At 33.7% G+C, this 20,602-nt stretch overlaps 1 protein-coding gene across 1 annotated transcript; it reads right to left on the reverse strand.

Annotated features, from left to right (window-relative positions):
* Positions 1 to 6,119: 6,119 nt before the first annotated feature.
* LOC141289161 (uncharacterized) lies at positions 6,120 to 8,516 on the reverse strand. The gene is made up of 4 exons (XM_073821264.1): positions 8,431 to 8,516; positions 8,019 to 8,339; positions 7,600 to 7,668; positions 6,120 to 6,923 (listed from the first exon to the last, which is right to left on the reverse strand). The coding sequence occupies exons 1-4, from the start codon at positions 8,489 to 8,491 to the stop codon at positions 6,757 to 6,759; spliced, it is 618 nt and encodes a 205-aa protein (XP_073677365.1). The 5' UTR covers positions 8,492 to 8,516; the 3' UTR covers positions 6,120 to 6,756.
* Positions 8,517 to 20,602: the final 12,086 nt, after the last annotated feature.

Consider the following 20,602-nt stretch of genomic DNA (forward strand, 5'->3'; position numbering starts at 1 on the left):
TATTGTAAAACAGATTTTTGCATTACACACTTTATTTAAAAAATAATAAAGACTTGACTGCCATTTAAATGCCACGCTCATTAACTGATGACATACTGAATGTGTGAAAACTCTTATACATTATTAATTCACTTATAAAACAAAACTCAGTGTTTTGAGAAGGAAATTATTTTAACCCCTTGCATTTCTGTTTACAGTGTATATATGTGATTATATGCAGGGGTACACATACGTTTTACAGCCTGGTTCTCATAAGAGCACTTGGAGAATCAATCTGGTCCTCACACTGGACATACTCATAAAATATAACTATACAAAAAAATTACAATGGGGATATTATTATTATTTTTATTATTAATTTAATAAAAAAAAATAACCAAAATAATAAAGTGTGGTAATACTATTTCGTTTCAAAATAAAGTATTTTATAAAAAAAAAAAAAAAAAGCAAAATTAAAACGCTCCATATGACGAATAAGCCAATTCTCAAATAACTGCTATGATGGCTTTTGTTGTAAAAACATAAATGATAGTACTTGCACTGTCCAATCTATAAAGACTTTGTCTGTTCCTTGAATAGGGAGGTCAAGACATACATTTAATGCAGGATCTAGAAAACATCTGATCATGATTAAACCTGGAAAATGTAAAACAATAGTTATTGAAAATGAATTGATCACAGATAATAGTTTTGATGTACTCTGCTTGACTGAAACCTGACTAAAACCAAATGATTATATTGGTCTGAATGAGTCTACTCCACCAAACAACTGTTATAAGCATGAGCCCCGTCAGATTGGTCTTGGCAGTGGCGTTGCAACAATATAGTGATACTTTCAATGTTGTGCAGAACAACAGAATACTTTTGCTTAATGTTACTCTGTCAGATAAGCAAAAGAAATCTCTCCTATCTCTTGCTCTGGCTACTGTGTATAGACCTCCAGGGCATTATACAGATTTCCTAAAAGAATTTGCAGATTTCCTTTCAGACCTATTGGTTAATTTTGATAAAGCGCTAATTGTCAGAGACTTTAACATGCACATTGATAATACAAATGATGCGTTATGATGCATTCTCTCAAGAAAGAAACTGGTACTTTTGAGCGCAAATGGAGAACAACCAACTTAGAAGTGTTTAGAATTGTGTAGAAAAACAGTATATCCAGATATAGACAGGCTCTAAAAGCTGCCAGGGCTGAGCATATCCACAAACCCATAGAAAATAACCAAAACAATCCAAGGTTTTTATTTGGCACAGTGGCTAGATTAACAAATAACCAGACAGCACCCAATCTAAATATTCCCTTACAGTTTAATAGTAATGACTTTTTGAAATTCTTCACTGATAAAATAGACAACATCAGAAATACAATAACAGCTGTAGATTCCACAGCGTCTAATATGTCAGCTTCTGTCACCACACCCAAAGAAAAACTGAAGTGCTTTAGAACAATAAGACAGGAAAAGCTAAATAAACTTATCACTGCGTCTAAAACAACAACATGCCTAGTAGATCCTGTACTCACTAAATTACTGAAAGAGTTGTTACCTGTAGTAAAAGAACTGGTTCTCAATATTATTAACTCCTCATTATCTAGTTTTTTATCGACTGCACAACTATGCTGGTGTTCAAGGGCAGGCTTTAAGATGGTTTAGAAGATCCTACCTGTCTGATTGCTACCAGTTTGTTTACAGGTATGTGCCAAAAAAAATAGAATATCGAGGGAAAGTCCATTTATTTCAATAATATGTTTCGAATAGTGAAACTTGTATGTTATAATAGTTCACTACGCACAAAGTGTAGTCAATATTTCAAGCCTTTATTTGTTTCAGTTTGGATGATTATGGATTAAAGACAAAAAAAAAATCCAGTATTTCACAAAATTTGAATTTTTCATGTGAGCAATAAAAAAAGGATCTTAAACACATGTTGGCCTTCTGAAAAGTGTGTTAATGTACTGTATTATGTCCTCAGTACTTTGTTGGGCCTCCTTTTGCACTAATTCCAGCATCAAGGCGGCGTGGCATGGAGGCGATCAGCCTTTGACACAGTTGAGGTGTTATGGAGCCCAAGTTGCTTTGATATTGGCCTTCAGCTCATCTGCATTTGGGGGTCTCTGTTCCCTCATCTTCCTTTTGACAATACCCCATAGATTTTCAATGGGGTTTAAGTCAGGCGAGTTTGCCGGCTATTCAAATAAAGTTATTCCATGACTATTAAACCAGGTACTGGTAGTTTTGACTTTGTGGGCAGGTGCCAAATCCTGCTGGAAAATAAAATCATCATCTCCAAAAAGCTTGTCAGCAGCAGGAAGCATGAAGTGCTCTAAAATGTCCTGGTAGACAGCTGCGTTGACTGTGGACTTGATAAAAGACAATGTACCGACAGCAGCAGATGACATGCTCCCCAAACCATCACTGACTGTGGAAACTTCACACTGGACTTTAAGCAGCTTGACTTTTGTGCCTCTCCGGTCTTCCTCCAGACTCTGGGACCTTGATTTCCAAATGAAATGCAAAATTTGCTTTCATCTGAAAACAGGACTTGGGACCGCTGGGCAACAGACCAGTCCTTTTTCTCCTTAGCCCAGCGCAGACGCTTCTGACATTGTTTTTGGTTCAGGAGTGAGTTCTCCAGCTGTAGCCGCTGTCGTGCAGACGTCTGTATGTGGTGGTTCTTGATTTACTGACACCAGCCTCAATCCACTCCTTATGAAGATCTTATCCCAGATTTCTGAACCGCCCTTGCTTGACAATGGTCTTAAGGCTACGGTCATCCCTGTCACTTGTGCACCATTTCTGGCCACATTTTTCCCTTCCTCTAAACACTCTTTTAATATACTTCCATACTGCGCTCTGTGAGCATCCAGCTTCTTTTAGATAACTCATCTCAGTTATCTCCAGTAATGTATGGAGTGCCACAAGGATCTGTCCTAGGTCCTGTGCTATCTAACCCTAACCCTAATCCAGCAATTTAGAAAAACTGTAATAAAATAATAATAACAGTAATAATAAAGTGTGAAGATAATACTACTATAATATTGTAATAAAATGCTAAAATTCCATTTTTTATATGAATTTTCATTATTTTCACCTTTAAAATCAGCAAGTTTGTATTTTGGCAGGTACCAGAACATAAGTAGGCCTATGCGCTGCTGGGTTTAGTATTGCCAGTGAATGAAATGTCACAGTTTTGCATTGTGCTTTGAAAACGGCAGCCGATAGCTAAGATTTATGCTTTCAGTTTGAATAGAAATTTTATACCGCTTTATAATTTGTACATCTAAAATAGTAATTGTGTATTAACAGCTATCAAACATGTCGGTACGCAAATGAGCAGTCTGTAATATTTTTTTTGTTTTGTTTTGGTTGCACATGCCAGGGTTCAGCGCTAAGGATTTTTTCTAAAGTGGTTCAGATTTTTACTTGCCCTGCCAAAGTTTTAACTGCGCCCCACCAAAAAAAAAAAAATAATAATAGTTTTTTCTTAGCCACATTTTAAATAATGTGTCAAAAGCCAAATACAACTGTATACATACACTTTTCCTTAAATACAACTGACAATTAAAAAAAATTATAATTGTGATTGTGAAATTTATGCACAACAGTATGTCCAGGTTGATGGTCCCCGATCACCAGTTAACTATACATAAATGGAGGATTCCTATTAAAGGAATGTTGTTGCAAAGAAGAACATTAAACAATATTAGTAAACAGAGTGTTATTAAGCAGAATTTATGTTAAAAGTTTTATTTTTTTTACGGTGGTCGTCCATGAATTTTGTTTTTACCTTGGTTTTTACCTTAACTATAACTATATTAGGCTCAGATGTGCCATGATTACAATCAAAGTCATAAATTCATGTTGAGATTAATGTTTTAATATAATATTTTGAATACAGAGATCTGCCAGCAGGTGGCGGCAAGAGACTGATTTAATTACTGAATCATATCGTTCATTAGATTCGTTCGAACGGATGGTTCATTCGGGAATAAAGCAAGTGACTCTTAATGAATGGGAAATTGAATCATTTCATTAGATTTGTTTAAAAACGCACGTTCATTTATAAACGAAACACCGCTGTGTTTGAGTGGAGATGCGCAGCGGCTCAGTTGTGCCTCGTTTCAGACTACTTTTGAAGACGAAATAGAGCTAAATCAGGCAATAGTGTTATAGTCAGACAATATAAGTCACTTAATTATAACTTCTTGTTTATTTAACTGCTGTAATAAATCAGTACCTCATTTACAAGCTGTCACTCATCTTTGTTTGCGATATCACAAAGCTCTATTATAATCAACGGCGCTCTCTATAACTTACTGCACAATCAGTCTCTTATTTACACTCTCTCTACACTTTGTTTATGAAAGGATTCGTGAGATATGTCTGTGATACATTACTCAACTGCTGGTTGCTGGTTATTCACTCCCCCCACCTACAATCCCTGCCGGACCTGAGACTCGAACCTGCAACCTTTGGGTTACAAGTCCGACTCTCTAAACATTAGGCCACGGCTGCCCCTACTTTTTCCTTTTAGCTTTATAATTTGATGTTGCCGCCATGTTCCCGTCTCTTTGCTGTACTGGTTGTTACCAGGTTACTGAAAAAACTGTACTTACAACATCCAATCAGATGAGAGGAACCGAAAAGCAATATGGTGTTCACGACATCACAGAGAAGGTAGCATTTAAAGGCTTAAAAACACAAGCTGTTTCTCGATTCTAAGACTGTATTTGCACGAATTTGACAAACAGTCGCAGGCAAATTAAACTTTAGTGATAAGGCAGCACTGACGATCCTGTCTACTGTCCCAAGCGTCTCGCACGCTGGCCCCGGGCCATCGGGCAGTCCTTGTTGTCGAGCCCTGACATGCACACCTGTGTATTGCAGATATTACAGTTTTTCTCAATTGCTTAAACACGTTTCTTGAAATTATGCCTCTTGTTTGCTAAACTCTAAACACAAATCCATAACTTCTAACTCGGTTCCCCAAACTTCCTATATACACGTCAAAATGAATGTGAAACCATTTTTTGTTTTTCTTGAGGCGGGTGTACACCCCATGAAAACCGCAGCATCATGCAACATTTGAAACCACTCACACAACAAGTACAATACTGGGTGCTGTGGACAGATGCCAAATAGCACCACTGGTGTGTGTACACTCATGAAAACCATGCTTTAAATTGTAAAGACGCGGTGATGCACTTCTTGTTCAGTGTGCGACCACCTTTAGGCTGTGAGAACAGATCTGACAAGATTGTATACAGTTGTGTCTGAAGAGGTTCAGCATTGCTAATGATCAGGTTTTCTATCAGCAAATGCACAATACGTGTGATTTTTCTTAGTTTTACTGCTGTTTATTTGATCAGAACTCTCAACAATTTATATTTTCTCTTGATCTCAGCTTATACGTACCAGCTACATAGTGCCCCTATTATTGATTTTTGAAAATTACCTTTTATGCATATCATATCTTTCGTGAATGTAAACAGTCTGCAAAGTTTGCAACAGAAAGATTTTATAAATCAAGTTAATGTCTCTCAAAAGAAAGAGTCGATAAGTACAACGAGTACAATACTGGGTGATATGGACAGATGCCAAATAGCACCACTGGTGTGTGTACACTCATAAAAAAAATAATGTTTTAAAATTTTAAAGACGTGGCAATGCACTTTTTGTTCAGTGTGCGAATGCTTTTAAGAATAGATCTGATAACATTGAATATATACAGTTGTGTCTAAAGAGGTTTAGCATAATGATCAGGTTTTCTGTCAGACAGTGCACAATATGTGTGATTTTTCTTAGTTTTACTGCTGTTTATTTGATCTGAACTCTCAACACATTTAACAGAGAATTTGAACAAGCTTCATACACCATGGCATCTATATTTTCTCTTGATCTCAGCTTATATGTACTGTTATTGAGTTTTGAAAATTACCTTTCATGCATATCATACCTTTTGTGAATGTAAACAGTCTGCAAAAGTTTGCAACTGAAAGAGTACAGTAAAGTTAATGTATCACAACAATTGACTCTGAACTGCTTAAACAGTAATTTGTAATTCTAATCACATTTCCACAAAATTTACATATTTGCATAATGCATACGTTCTGCGGAGACATTACACTAAAACTTGAAACTTGAACCCACTCAAAGGCTGGGAAGAATCAGTGGTTGACATTTATCTTTACTACAAAACCACAGCAGTATAATCCCAACTATTTACTGTGTTCTTGTCATTTCACTGACGACTGCTTCTCTAATCTCTATGAATTCAACACGTGATTTGTAAAACGGTTGTCCTTGAAATTTTGGTCAGTGCACAGTTGTTTGGACCAACTGGCTGTTTTAATGTTCTGTCAAGCGTGCAACTATCAACTCTTGTAATAGTTCTGCTAATCAGCTGTGGGCCTGCTATTGTTTAGAAATGTGTCAATTAATATAGAATGTCTTCTGTTCAACATTACTGGAGTAATGAGAAAGGAGGGAGCAATACAATGGTTTACAATCTCCATATATCTGACCAAAGAGGAATCTTCAAACTGTTTGAGAGTCACTGAGAAATGAGGTAAAATTAAATGCATAATATATGGAAATGAAAATGTTTTTTGACACTATATACATGTAAACCAGATTATAAACCTTTCAAATTGAATAAAAATGTAGTCCTCGTGAGATCTAAACCACATTGTTGAGCCACCATCTTATACAGTAATGCTGAAATAAACACATTTGGTGTCATTAAGGTTTTTTTTTAATCAGTCAGACCAGCACGTTTGGCTGCGGCCCATCCTTTCTGCCAACCGTAACTGTGAATGATTCCTCCTGCAATGACTGTAGCCAGAAAAAACACAAGCACAGCCAGACCAGCACCACTGAATATCAGCTCACGCTCCGTCAATATCATCCCGACTGAAGAGGCTGCAGACAGACAGAGAATTATCCGTAAACCAATTAAACGTGCACAGAAATTACATCTGTGATCACATTTTTGCAATAATGTGACAACTAGTTTTGTTGCTCAGTAACTACACTGCAAAAAATGTTTTTCTTTTTTCTTTTTTTGTCTTGTTTCCAGCCAAAATATCTGAAAATTCTCAAATCAAGATAGAATTATTTTCTTGTTTTCAGGAAAAACCAGCCAAAATTAAGTGATTTTTTTTGCTTAGAACAAGCTAAATAATCTGCCAATGGGGTAAGAAAAAAAATCTTATTTCAAACAGAAAACAAGATTAGTTTTCTTACAATATTACTCTTATTATTTTTCTTCTTTTCAAGTAAAAACACACTTAATTTTGACTTGTTTTTTTTTCTGAAAACAAGACAATAATTTTTACTCGTTTAGAAACTCCTTCTTGATTTAAGAATTTTTTTGATATTTTGGCTGGAAACAAGACACAAGAAAAGTGCACTTTTTGCAGTGTATCGACAGTTATACTCTTAAAAAAGTTTTTAATTCGTTTTGATGGATCCATGATGAACCTTGCCCTATAACATCCATGTAATATTTCCACTTGAACCCAAAAGGTTCACTAATGCACTCGATGAGTTCCTGAAATAAAATAAAAATACAAGGAAGAATGATTTCCGCTCTCACCTGTGATCTCAACATTCTCTGGCGGTTCTGTGATGGAATGAACTTTTCCCTCTTTGTCTGTCGTCTCGTCTGAAAATATTTGAAATATACGATCACTTACTTAAACACAGCGTTTCAATTTTACAATAACTGCAAATGGCTAAACAACACACATGATTTGATAAATCATTCATATCTGGAGCACAAACACTGCATAAAAAATAACATCCTTGGAATCTTTCCATTGCACAAAAGGTTCTTTACAGTGGAAAATGATTCTTTAGATTATTAAAATGTTCTTTATACTATGAAAACAATGTTTCTCTTATTAGAAGTTTTGTGTGAAAACAAAAATGGTTCTTCTATGGCATTGCAGTAAAAAAAAAAAAAAAAACTTGGAATTTATTTTTATTTTAGAGAAATTGAAAAGCTGTACTAACCCTCCATCACTAGTCTGATGGGTTTGTTGAAGTGCATTACTGAATTGAAGTCCATTGATGTTCCACAGAAATAAAGACCTGAATCGGACTCTCTTAGTCCAGTAATAACTAGTGTGTTGTTCACCCTATTTCCTTCAAATCTTGCGTGATTTCTGTATTCATGGTTTACTAAGATCATTGAGTATAGCATAGATATCACCAATGTTAGTCGTCCAGAATCAGGATTCTGGTGATACCAGGCTATTTTGATTTTGTCAGACACGGTGCAGTTCAGACGGATGTTTTCATTCAGCTGGAATCTCAACAGGGTCACATCATGTTCTGGAAAAATCATAAACTGATCATTTGAAATGATTTAGATAAAAACATATGTTATATTTAAGGATCAAAAGGTCAATGATGTGAAACTCACCGCTGGAGGTGATCTGAATAATCCCGTACGAAAAAACACAAAAGAACACGACCTTCTCCATTGTCTTCCGTTCGTGACGGCGCTGATCAAACTGCAGATTTCAATGCAGTGCAGAGACACTAAACCACAATGTGTTTTCATTTCCTGTTTTAATGCTGCAAAAATCAACAAGCTATCTTAAACTGTTTGAGGAAACTGCTGATTGAAGTTTTAAAACCAATGAATATGAGTAGTGTAAACTCATATAAATTGAGTTCATAGAACACAGTGTTTTTTAGTCAATTATAAGTTTACCCACTTTAGTCAGTTTGAATTCAGGTTACAAATCTGAGTCTTGGGGAAAATCTGAGTAAACGATTTGGGGAAACTGAATGTCTTAAAAAGTTAATCAAACTCAAGAGTAATTGAGTTACATAAGACTAAGCAAAAACTAACATCGGTCCAAAGCAATAATGACAGAAAAGGAAGGTATTCTTTCAATGTGTATTTATTGAAATACAATGTTTACAAAATGTTTTCATAAATCAGTGGGCTGCACAGTCAAACAATATTCCATTTAAACACCAAATAAGTAAAGACTGTACAAACAAGGAAATGTTTAAAGGGACGGTTCAGCCAAAAATGTTCTGTCATTTAATTACCTGCACCGTAAAAAGTTTTCACCAGTTTCAACTTAAAAACGCAACTCATTTTTATTGTAATAAGTTAAAATGACTTGCAGTTTTAAGCTGATTTAACTTAAAAACGTAAGGTTTAAAATCTTTACTACAAAAAGGACTTAAGCTGCTGAACTTAGGTTTTTTAAGTTGAATCTGGTGAAAACTTTTTACAGTGCAGAGGTGGGACCAAGTCATTGTTTTGCAAGTCACAAGTAAGTCTCAAATCTTTGCATTCAAGTCTTGAGTCAAGTCCCAAGTCAAGATGGGCAAGTTACAAGTCTTCGACTTCAAGCTTCAAGTCCTGAACAAGTCATTAGTGCTGTTTGCCCACATTAGTGTCTCTGTATTAATTACTGCAGTACATTTAAAGTCAAAATTAGTCTATAGTAGGTATATTTATGAAAGACATCATAATTAGTGGTGTTTCATTTCGTCTGCATTATTAATACAGTACATTTAAAGTCAATAATAGTCTATTATTATTAGCTGGTAAACAGTAAGAATGGAGTGAACTTTATATGTTGGCAACATACAAGTATTTGATGTGGAAAAAAATGTAAAAATATGTTTGAAAGTTATTAAGTCAATTATTAGGCTACTGCTGTTTCAACATGCATCGCTGTTTCTTCTTACTATAAGTGGTTTATAGTGGTTATGCGTAAGATCCTAAACATTATGTGGATACAAACAATACAAGAGTTACTTAGCGAGTCCCCTGCTAAAACCAGTCTAGGCTGGTTGGCTGGTCTTAACTGGTTTAAGCTGAAAGTAGCTGGGAGTAGTCTCCCATGCTGGGAAAGTGGCCAAAAGTGGCCCTCTAAAACTTGGCACTTGCTCAAGTCCAAGTCAAGTCTCGAGTTTTAGACTCAAGGTCTATGTTGAGTCACAAGCCGTCTTTTATGTCAAGTCAAGTCACAAGTCATCAAATTTGGGACTCGGGTCAAAGTAAAGTCTCGAGTCATGTGACTCAAGTCCACAAATCTGTTAATTACTCAACCTTTTTTAATTGTACACTGTAAAAAAAAAGCCGTAAAATTTACGGAAAACCCTGGCAGCTGTGGTTACCAGAGTTTTACTGTAAAAAATACGGTAGCAATGTTTTACGGTTTTCACTTAATTATACAGGTAAATACTGTAATTTCTGATTTTTTTTTTAACTGACACAATGGTGATTTACCAACCTTTTGAAGTACTGAAATCTGTTTTGTACCTTTGCAATACACTGATAACCACCAAAAGCAGGTGGTGATGACAACATCACATGATGAACCAAAGCCCATCACAACGAGGTTTTAAATAATAACATATATAGAAGGTGCACAGTGTCATTCACACAAACACTAAACACCATCATGGTAACACACATAAAACTGATTTAATGCAAAAAACATTAATTTAACAGCATTATATGTAACATATAACCCTAATGTACAAAACTGGCAAGAAAAATCTAAGAAGAAAAAGTTATTTCCACAAAAAACATCAAATAAAAAAAATTAAACACAGGGAATTCTGGGAATGTCAGTTTACGGTTATTCACTGTAAATTTTACCTTCTTTTTCACTTCAAAAAACGGTATACTGCCGTAAAATTACATGCAATGTCCAACACAGTTTTTCACCGTATATAGAAGGGGAACTTACCGTTAACCATATCACAGGTTTTTACCGTAGCCTTTTTACAGTTTTTTACCGTTAAATTCACGGTCATTTTTTACAGTGTACTTTATTTTATAATTTTATTGTACTTCATGATTATTTTCGTACAGCACTTAAGCTGAAATTAAATGTGCTCCATAAATATAACTTAACTCTCATGTTTCAATCCCCTATGACTTTCATTCATCTTCAGAACACATGAAAATTTATTAAATGGAATCCAAGCAGTTTCTGTGCCTCCATTGACACCTTTTACAAAAAAGAAGTACATTTCAAGTTTATTTTATTACGTAAGTAACGTTCAAGTGTATTTTAAGTATACTTAATGTAGTAAGTGTACAAATATCAGTGTACTAGTAGTAAACTTTTAAGTATCCTCATTGGGACTAAATCGGCCCACTTTCTAGTTTATAAAAGTACACTTTTTAGTATGCTTTAAAGTCCCCATGAAACAAAAATGAAAGTTTTTTTGGCTTTTAGTATGAATATATTAGCCTTGAGGTTATCTATAAGTGTGCTTCAAAACCATGACAAAATTTGTCTTTACAAGATATGGGCATTTAAATCTTGATCACTAAATTATGATCACTATTTTGTTTTAGCAAGAAATTTATATTGAATATGGGGTGATTTATTAGACTGTGGCTGTCATAAGCTACAAATGCGGCTTTACCGAGCTCAACGGCTCTGGCCCAAGCAGATATAAATGGAACGCTATTGGCTATTCAAAAGAAGTGGGCGGAGCTACACAATGTTTTTGTTTCAGTTAAAATTACGTCACCAAATAACGCTGCTTATTTTAAGGCACTTCGGTGGACCTTTAAGTATCAAAGTAGTAAACTTTGAGTACACTACTTAATGCATTTTTAGTACACTTTGAAGTATAATCTCAGTAAAAAAGTAGTTTTATACTATAAGTGAACTTTACATCATACTACTATGTCCCTATTTAGGTAGTCATATTTCGTAACCTAAATATCTAAACAGACAAAACATCAAAATAAAGAGCAGGCTATCTGCATTTAAACAAAAACATTTTATTCTAGCTTCATGAATTCTTTTTTATAAACACTTAAATGTGGTTAAGTTTCCTAAAAAAAAATTAAGAAATAAGAAAATAAACAACATTTTAAATAAAAATCTTTAAAAAAAAAAAAAAAGACTATGAATTGGATTTATGATCATCAAAATGTGAAGTCGATCAACGCCCCAAAGCTTGACTGTCATTATTACATCTTTATGCGGGTCAACATTTGATTCAATAATGTTACACAGTTTTTCATATGGTTTTGATGCTGTTTTATGTCTGATGATTATGTTAGATTATGTGGAAGCATCTGTTGTTCCAGTTTCGTAAGGATCAATTTCAGATTTGTCAGCTCTACTCCTGAGCTGTTTCTAATTTGTGAATGAGTAACCCAATATGGAGATGTGTTTTTAAATATCTGTTGAATACCCTGAAGAAAGTAAGAAATACCCTTTAAAAGTATTAAAAAGCCCCCTTCATGCAAGTAGTGCTGGTTTTCTTTTTTTTTTTTTTTTTTTTTTGGACAGGTGTTTTCATGCACCTTGTGAAATAGTAAAGTTCCTCCAGATCTCACTACACTCTAAAAAGTGAACAGTTGGTTCAACTTAAAATAATTACTTCAATTGGTAACACCTAAAAATTGTAAGTTATTTCAACTTAATTTATTACATTTTATGTAATAAATTAAGTTGAAATAACTTAACATTTTTAGGTGTTACCAATTGAAATAATTATTTTAAGTTGAACCAACTGTTCACTTTTTACAGTGTATCATCAGTGGTTTATTGTCACCTCATATTTTTGTGAAGTCAGTCAGTCAGGAAATCATGACTGTTCATTGTGCGTCACTGATGTGTTTTTTTCTTGTGAGAACTGTGAGAACAGATCTGACGTCATTGAATATAAACAGTGGTGTTTAAAGAGGTTTAGAATTGCTAATGATCTGGGCTTATATTCACAAAACATTTTATCTTACCACCAGGGATTAAAATTAACTTTTTCCCTCACCAGCCAATTTGGCTTCAAATTTTTTAATTACAGTCCATTCATAACTTCTACCAGCCTCTAAAGTGGAAACTATAGAAGTTCTGTGATGGTTTGTATTGCTTGTTTGTTTCAGGAGGGAGGATAGTTTGATTTGATCTTAGTGACTTAGGAGTCCTCTTCACTACTCCTAACGTTTCACTGATTTAGGAGCTAGTTTTAACAATAATATGCTCTTAAAGCCCTAAATTTACGTCTGACACGCCCATTATTTTAAAGATTTTTCCACTGGTCGGCGGTGAGCCCGAGTGCAAGGGCCCGTTCATCGCTGCTTGCAGCTTTAATTTTAAAGATTTGTTTCCTAAATCCTGAAAAATATATTTTGTGAATACAGGCCCAGGTTTCTTAGTTTTAATTTCTAAGTTTTACTGCTGTTTCTTTGATCAGAACTCTCAACAACACATTTAGTATTGAAGACATTTTATTTGAACAAGTTGTGTGCCATAAAACAGATTTATATTTTCTCTTTAACTCAGTTTATACAGTATGTACATATTATGCTCCTCTAGACCTTTGCCACAACGTGAATCACAATGGTGAGCCAATCATGTTTATTGCCGTGTTGGGGGAAGTTACTTTTAAAAGTAATGCATTACAATATTGAGTTACTCCCTAAAAATGTACTTAATTACGTTTCTTAGTTACTTTTTTATGGAAAGTAATGCATAAAAAGTAATCCTTTTTATGGAAAGTAATGTGTTAAGTTACTTTTGCGTTACTTTTTAAATCTGGGCAGGGCTTGCTTGTTTGTTTTTAATATAAAAAGTTCTATTTTCGTCAAATGTAAAAGCCTTTTTACAGAAAAAGCCTCAGGCTTAGAGAAAAGTAAATTGACGTCTGTACAGTAGACCGCAGAAGAAAAAATTGCAACTCTTCAGCAATAAAAAAAGAAAAACAAATGTTAGATTATCTTGAGTAATTTTTGCTTATTAGTATGGATGAACTGGATCATCGAAGGTCGGCAGCAAAGACATCGGTTAATAAAGTGGGATTAAAGTCCCCCTGAAATCAAAATTAAAGTTTTTTGGCTTTTAGTATGAATATATTAGCCTTAAGATTATCTATAAGCTAGTGTGCTTCAAAACAACGACAAAATTCGGGTTTACAAGATATGGGCATTCAAAACTTTTCAAAAGAAGTGGGCGGGGCTGGGCGATATGTTTTTGTTTCAGTTAAAAGTACGTCACCACATAGAATAACGCTACTTGTTTCAAGGCACTTCAGTGGACCTTTAAATACATAAAGGATATTTGTATTATTTAACATTTAATTATTGCAGGTTTGCATTGAATTTCTCAGATTTTATTCATTTTGAGGAAAACTGTATCTGTTTTTTAGTGAGTGAGATGAATTAATGCATGTTCACATTTATTCTAAAACTAAAGTAACATCTTACAATTTCTCTCAACATGTGGACAAGAGAGCTTTTAATCCATAATTGAGGGGGAAAGTAACTGGCGTTATTTGAAAAAGAAAAGTGTCAATTAAAAAGTAATGCATACTTTACTAGTTACTTGGAAAAAGTAATATTATTACATAACTTGCGTTACTTGTATTGCAATACCACCAACACTGGTTTAATGTAATAAAAAATTAAGCACGCAAATGTGTCATTTAGGTGTTTTTTGTTCAGTCAGACCAGCATGTTCAGCTGCGGTCCATCCTTTCTGCCAACTGCAATAGTAGATGCTTCTTCCAGCAACAGCTATGGCCAGAAAACACACAAGCACAGCCAGTCCAACACCGCCGAATGTTAACACACGCTCTGTCAGCGTCAGCTCATCTACAGACAAAGAAAAACATTCATAATCCACTTAAACAACAGAATAAAGTAACACAGATAGTTCAGACACTAATTCTGATTGGTTGTGCTGGGTTTGAAATAAAATTTGAATAAAATTGCACCTGAAGAGTTTCTGAAATAAAATGAGACACAAACAAGAATGATTTTTGCTCTCACCTGTGATCTCAACTTCAGATTGAGTTTTGTCCTCACTGTCAGTCTCCTTGTCTGAAACTATTTTAGATATATGATCACTCCTCAACAACAAACATTATTTCAGGAACAAGAACATTTAACATATACAGAATCTTTCTATTACAAACAATTCTTTGGAGTGGAAAATAGCTCTACAGATGATTAAAATGGTCTAATTTTAAGGGGAGACACTGCAGGCAAAAACTTTAAGATTTGAGATTTTGGGCTTTTTGGTGTTTCATGAGGTGACTATGGTAGAAAGAAGACACCCAAAATACACTGTTAAGCATTTCTTTCATAGCACTTTATCTATTTGTGTCAATAGATTTCAACTACAATCCCAATTTTTTTAAGGCCGTTTTCTCAAAATGACTTTTTTCTCCAACACTGAGCCATAAATCTGCACTTCAGTAGCACTTACATGCACCAAATATTATTATATTTTATTATTATTGTTATTAAATCCTGTTCTGAAGGTTTTACCTTTTTAATTTGCTTGATTTTATACATTTAATTCCCCCTAAATTTGACAAAAAAATAACATTTTCTGTCTGTTTTTTTTCTGAATTATGGAGTGACAAAATGACAAACCTAAAACAACTCTAATATGTCAAAAACAAATTGACAGGAATTTTGAAATTGACTTCATCCACTGTTTAGATTTTTGTACTAGAAATGTATGCATATTTAATTAAACAATGCCTCGTTTGCATTTTTAAACCTTACATTTCAGTAAACATGTAATACATGTAATAATAAATCATCTGGCTAAGTAAGGTAATAGCCTAACTATTAGTTCATTTTTTACCCTATTCACCTGCAGTGTCTCGCCTTAAGGACTGATCTCTAGAAGGTTCTTTGTGGAAACAAAAATGGTTCTCTTTGTGGCATTGCTGTACAAAAACACCTTTTTGGAAATGTTATTTTTAAGAGTGTAGTACTGGTTGTGATTGACATAATTTGAGAAACAGTCAAATTATTCACGGCATTAAAAAACATTATGAAAATTTAAGAGAAACTGAAAAGTCAGCGGTACTAACCCTTGACCTGTAGTCTGATGGGGTTTTCAAAGTGCATTTCTAATTGTTGATATGTGACAGTTTTTTTTTTTTTTTTTTTTGAGCTTTTTGTTTTTTATAGTGTTTTTTCTGACTATAGTGGAAGGAAAACACTCTGTTAAGTGTTTCTTTTACAGCACTTTATCTATTTGTGTCAATAGATTTCAATTACAATCCTTATTTTTAAAGGTAGTTTTTTCTCCTACACTGAGCATAAATCTCCACTTTAGTAACACTTAAACACACAAAACTTTACATTTTAATTCCTGTCCATATCCTGAAGTTTGTTTTTGTTTTTTTTTACCATTTTTAATTTGCATGATTTTTACACAACATTTAATTCCCCCCAAATGGTCAGAAATTCATTGTTCCCTCTCTGTTTTTTTCTGAATTATGGAGTGATAAAAATTTGACCAAAAACATTTGACTCTAATGTCTAAAAAATTTTTTTTAAAGCATTTTGAAACTGACTTCATCCAGTGTTTAGATGTTTGTTCTAGAAATGTATGCAAATGAGCGCATATTTCATTACGGCTCATTTGCATATTTTCACCTTACATTTCAGAAAAGATGTAATACAAACAAATTTTGCAATTATCATCTGGCTAAGTAAGGTGATCACTATTAGTTAATTTTTTACCCCATTCACCTGCAGTGTCTCGCCTTAAGAACCGATCACTAGAAGGTTCTTTGTGGAAACAAACATGGTTCTCTTTGTGGCATTGCTGTAAAAACCACCTTTCGGAAATGTTATCACTACACTCTTAAAAATAAAGGTGCTTTAAAAGGTTCTTCACAGCGATGCCATAGAAGAACCATTTTGGGCTCCACAAAGAACCATTCAGTCAAAAGTTCTTAAAGAGCCACCTCTTTCTTACATTTTGTAATCTGAAGAACCTTCTTTGACCACAAAGAACCTTTTGAGAAACAGAAAGGTTCTTCAGATGTTAAAGGTTCTTTATGGAACCATTTAGACCAAAAAAAAGGTTCTTCTATGGCATCGTGAAGCACCTTTGTTTTTAAGAGTGTAGTGACGAATGACGATTGACATAATTTGAGAAACAGTCAAATAATTCTCAGCATTAAAAACAATTTGAGAGAAACTGAGAAGTCGGCAGTACTAACCCTCGACCTGTAGTCTGATGGGGTTTTCAAAGTGCATTTCAGAATGATAATTGTATTGAATTCCACAGAAATAAAGCCCCGAATCTGACTCCTTTAGTCCACGAATAACTAGCGAGGCTGTTTTGAACCTTGAATCTGCTTCATATGTAATGCGACTGTTTTCAAAGCTTAAAACTATAATTTTTCCGCTGTTTCTGGCAAATACCAGTAACGTCAGTCGTCCAGAATCAGGATTCTGATGATACCAGGCTATATCCACAGACCAGGGGTTTGCGCTGGACATGCTCAAGTTCAGACGGATGCTTTCATTCTGCTGGACTCTCAACAGAGTCACATTATGTTCTGAAACATCTGGAAAAAAATCATAAACTGATCATTTGAAATGATTAAAGCATTAATTATATTTAAGGATAAAAAAGGAGAGAATCAATTTACCGCTAGAAGTGATCTGAACAATCCTGTACGAAAAAACACAAAAGAGCATGACCTTCTCCATTTGTCTTCCGTTCGTAACAGCATTGATCAAGCTGCAGGTTTCAATGCAGTGCAGAGACACTCAACCACAATGTGTTTCCACTTCCTTTCTTAAGGAAAGCTTGTGCATCTTCTACTTAATTTGACATGCTTTCTTTTCTTAAAGCTTAAAGCATAAAAAAATGGCAGATATTTACACTCTTAAAAATAAAGGTTGCCATAGAAGAACCATTTTTGGTTCCACAGTGAAACAATGAAAACATTCAGCCAGAGGTTCTTTAAAGAACCATCTCTTTCTTACCTTTTTATAATCTGAAGAACCTTCTTTCGCCACAAAGAACCTTCTGTGAAACCTAAAGGTTCTTCAGATGTTAAAGGTTCTTTATAAAACCATTAGGACAAAAATAAGTTCTTCTATGGCATCGTGACGCACTTTCATTTTTAAGAGTGTATAGGCCAAAGTGGGTGAAGATAAAAGTCCTTGTCATTATTTTATTTTTGTTATTAAAGACAAAGGACTAAAATACTAGTTCTTCTGTATTTTAAATCTGTGTTTTGGCCTTGAGGAGAACAGAAAAGGGCTGATTATGTGGTTTCACTTTAAATAAATGGATCATTTACCACAGACTCAAAAACATAACTCTTTTCAAAAGGAGAAAGAATGCAATAAGCAACAAGACTAATATTATTTGATCATTTATTATGATCGATATTATTTATTATAAATGATTTATTATGAAGAAATGTGCCTGAAGCATATTAAACTGAAACCACTATTTAATTCAAAAAGCAAAAACAGAAGTTATTTGACAATACAGCATTATCTTACTTAAAATCTATTGTGAAAAATTCTAAAAAATGTTAAATCCATTGAGAATGGAGTGTTCACTATTGTCCTTTTGCATTATTGAAACCCAATTTTCTTGTTTTTTACTGCAAAGCTGCTTTGGCACTATCAATATTGTTAAAAGCACTATATAAATAAAAATAAATAAAAGTGACCTGACTTGATTTTATTAATTTCACACAACTATTTCCAGCACTTTAAATCTCTAAAAAAAAAAAAAATGCAATTTAAATGTTATTTTTAATAGGAGAACCAAAATATATAACTATGGTGAACAAATGCTTATTTAAAATTATAAAAGACACTAAAATGACCACTATAACCAGTAGATGGCAGCAGAGGACCACGTATTTGCTTATTAGTCATTCATTTCCACTTTTTAAATGTATCAAATCACTAATATAATAAAACAATAACACGATTCAGCAAACTGCTCAAAATCCATTGAGAAAAAAAACTGAGAAATCCATTGAGAATTGAGTGTTCACTATTGCCCTTTTGCATTATTGAAACACTATTTTCCTGTTGTTGTTGTTGTTTTGTTGTTTTTTTAATGTAAAGCTGCTTTGACACTTGGCATTATTCATTTTTCAGGGTTTTCAATGACTTTCAAGCAGTTCACACAACTATTTCCAGCACTTTAAAGCTCTAAAAGGATGTGATTTAAATGTTATTTTTAATGGGATAACCAAAATATACCTTGGGGTGAACAAATGCTTATTTTAAATGACAAAAGACACCAAATTTACCACTATAACCGGTAGATGGAGGCAGAGGAGCACGCATTTGCTTATTAGTCATTTATTTCCATTTTCTGAATGTATCAAATCACTTATATAATAAAACAATAACACAATTCAGCAAACTGCTCAAAATCCATTGTGGAAAAATCCCCCAAAAATGTTAAATCCATTGAGAATTGAGTGTTCACTATTGTCCTTTTGCATTATTGAAACACTATTTTCCTGTTGTTGTTTTTTGTTGTTTTTTACTGTAAAGCTGCTTTGACACTTGACATTATTAATTTCAGGGTTTTCAATGACTTTCAAGCATTTCACACAACTATTTCCAGCACTTTAAAGCTTTAAAAGGATGTAATTTAAATTTAAATTTTTAATGGGATAACCAAAATATACCTTGGGGTGAACAAATGCTTATTTTAAATGATAAAAGACACCAAAGTTACCACTATAACCAGTAGATGGAGGCAGAGGAGCACTTATTTGCTTATTAGTCATTCATTTCCACTTCGAATGTATCAAAATCACTTATATAATCACAAATATATATTAAAACAATAACAGAATTCAGCAACCTGCTCAAAATCCCAAAGAAATGTCAAATCCACTGAGAATTGAGTGTTCACTATCATCCTTTTGCATTATTGAAACACAATTTTTCTTTCTTTTTTTAACAGTAAAGCTTCTTTAACACGATCTGTATTGTTAAAAGCGCTATATAAATAAAATAAATAAAAGTGACTTCACTTGACATTATGAACTTCAGGATTTTCGATGCCTTTCAAGCATTTCACACAACTATTTCCAGCACTTTAAATCTCTAAAAAAAATTATGCAACTTAAATGTTATATTTTTAATAGGAGAACCAAAATATACCTTATGGTGAACAAACGCTTATTTTAAATGATAAAATACACCACAGTTACCACTATAACCAGTAGATGGCAGCAGAGGAGCACTTATTTACTTACTAATCATTCATTTCCACTTTTTGAATGTATCAAATCACTTATATAATAAAACAATAACAAAATTCAGCGAAATGCTCAAAATCCATTGTGAAAAAAAATCTGAGAAATCCATTGAGAATTGAGTGTTCACTATTGTCCTTTTGCATTATATAAACACTATTTTCCTGTTTGTTTGTTTGTTTGTTTGTTTGTTTGTTTGTTTGTTTGTTTGTTTGTTTGTTTGTTTGTTTGTTTGTTTGTTGTTGTTTTTGCTTTGACACTTGACTTTATTATTTTTAGGGTTTCCAATTAATTTCAAGCATATCACACAGCTATTTCCAGCACTTTAAAGCTCTAAAGATAATGCAATTTAAATGTTATTTTAATAGAATAACCAAAATATACCTTAAGGTGAACAAACGCTTATTTTAAGCGATAAAAGACACCAAAAGGACCACTATAACCAGTAGATGACAGCAGAGGAGCACTTATTTGCTTATTAGTCCTTTATTTCCACTTTTTGAATGCATCACTAATATAATAACACAAAAACCCAATTCAGCAAACTGCTCAAAATCCATTGTGAAAAATCCCCCAAAAAAGTGAAATCC

This window comes from Garra rufa, chromosome 17 (assembly GCF_049309525.1).
Source record: "Garra rufa chromosome 17, GarRuf1.0, whole genome shotgun sequence".
Lineage (NCBI taxonomy): Eukaryota > Metazoa > Chordata > Actinopteri > Cypriniformes > Cyprinidae > Garra > Garra rufa.

What these genes read in the sequence shown, in the direction of transcription:
- LOC141289161 (XM_073821264.1), bottom strand. Translation starts at nt 8,491, where the DNA reads ATGGAGAAGGTCGTGTTCTTTTGTGTTTTTTCGTACGGGATTATTCAG. An exon ending in TATTCAGATCACCTCCAGCG is followed by an intron (nt 8,340 to 8,430) that starts GTGAGTTTCACA and finishes TGATTTTTCCAG; the next exon opens with AACATGATGTGACCCTGTTG. An exon ending in CATCAGACTAGTGATGGAGG is followed by an intron (nt 7,669 to 8,018) that starts GTTAGTACAGCT and finishes AAATATTTTCAG; the next exon opens with ACGAGACGACAGACAAAGAG.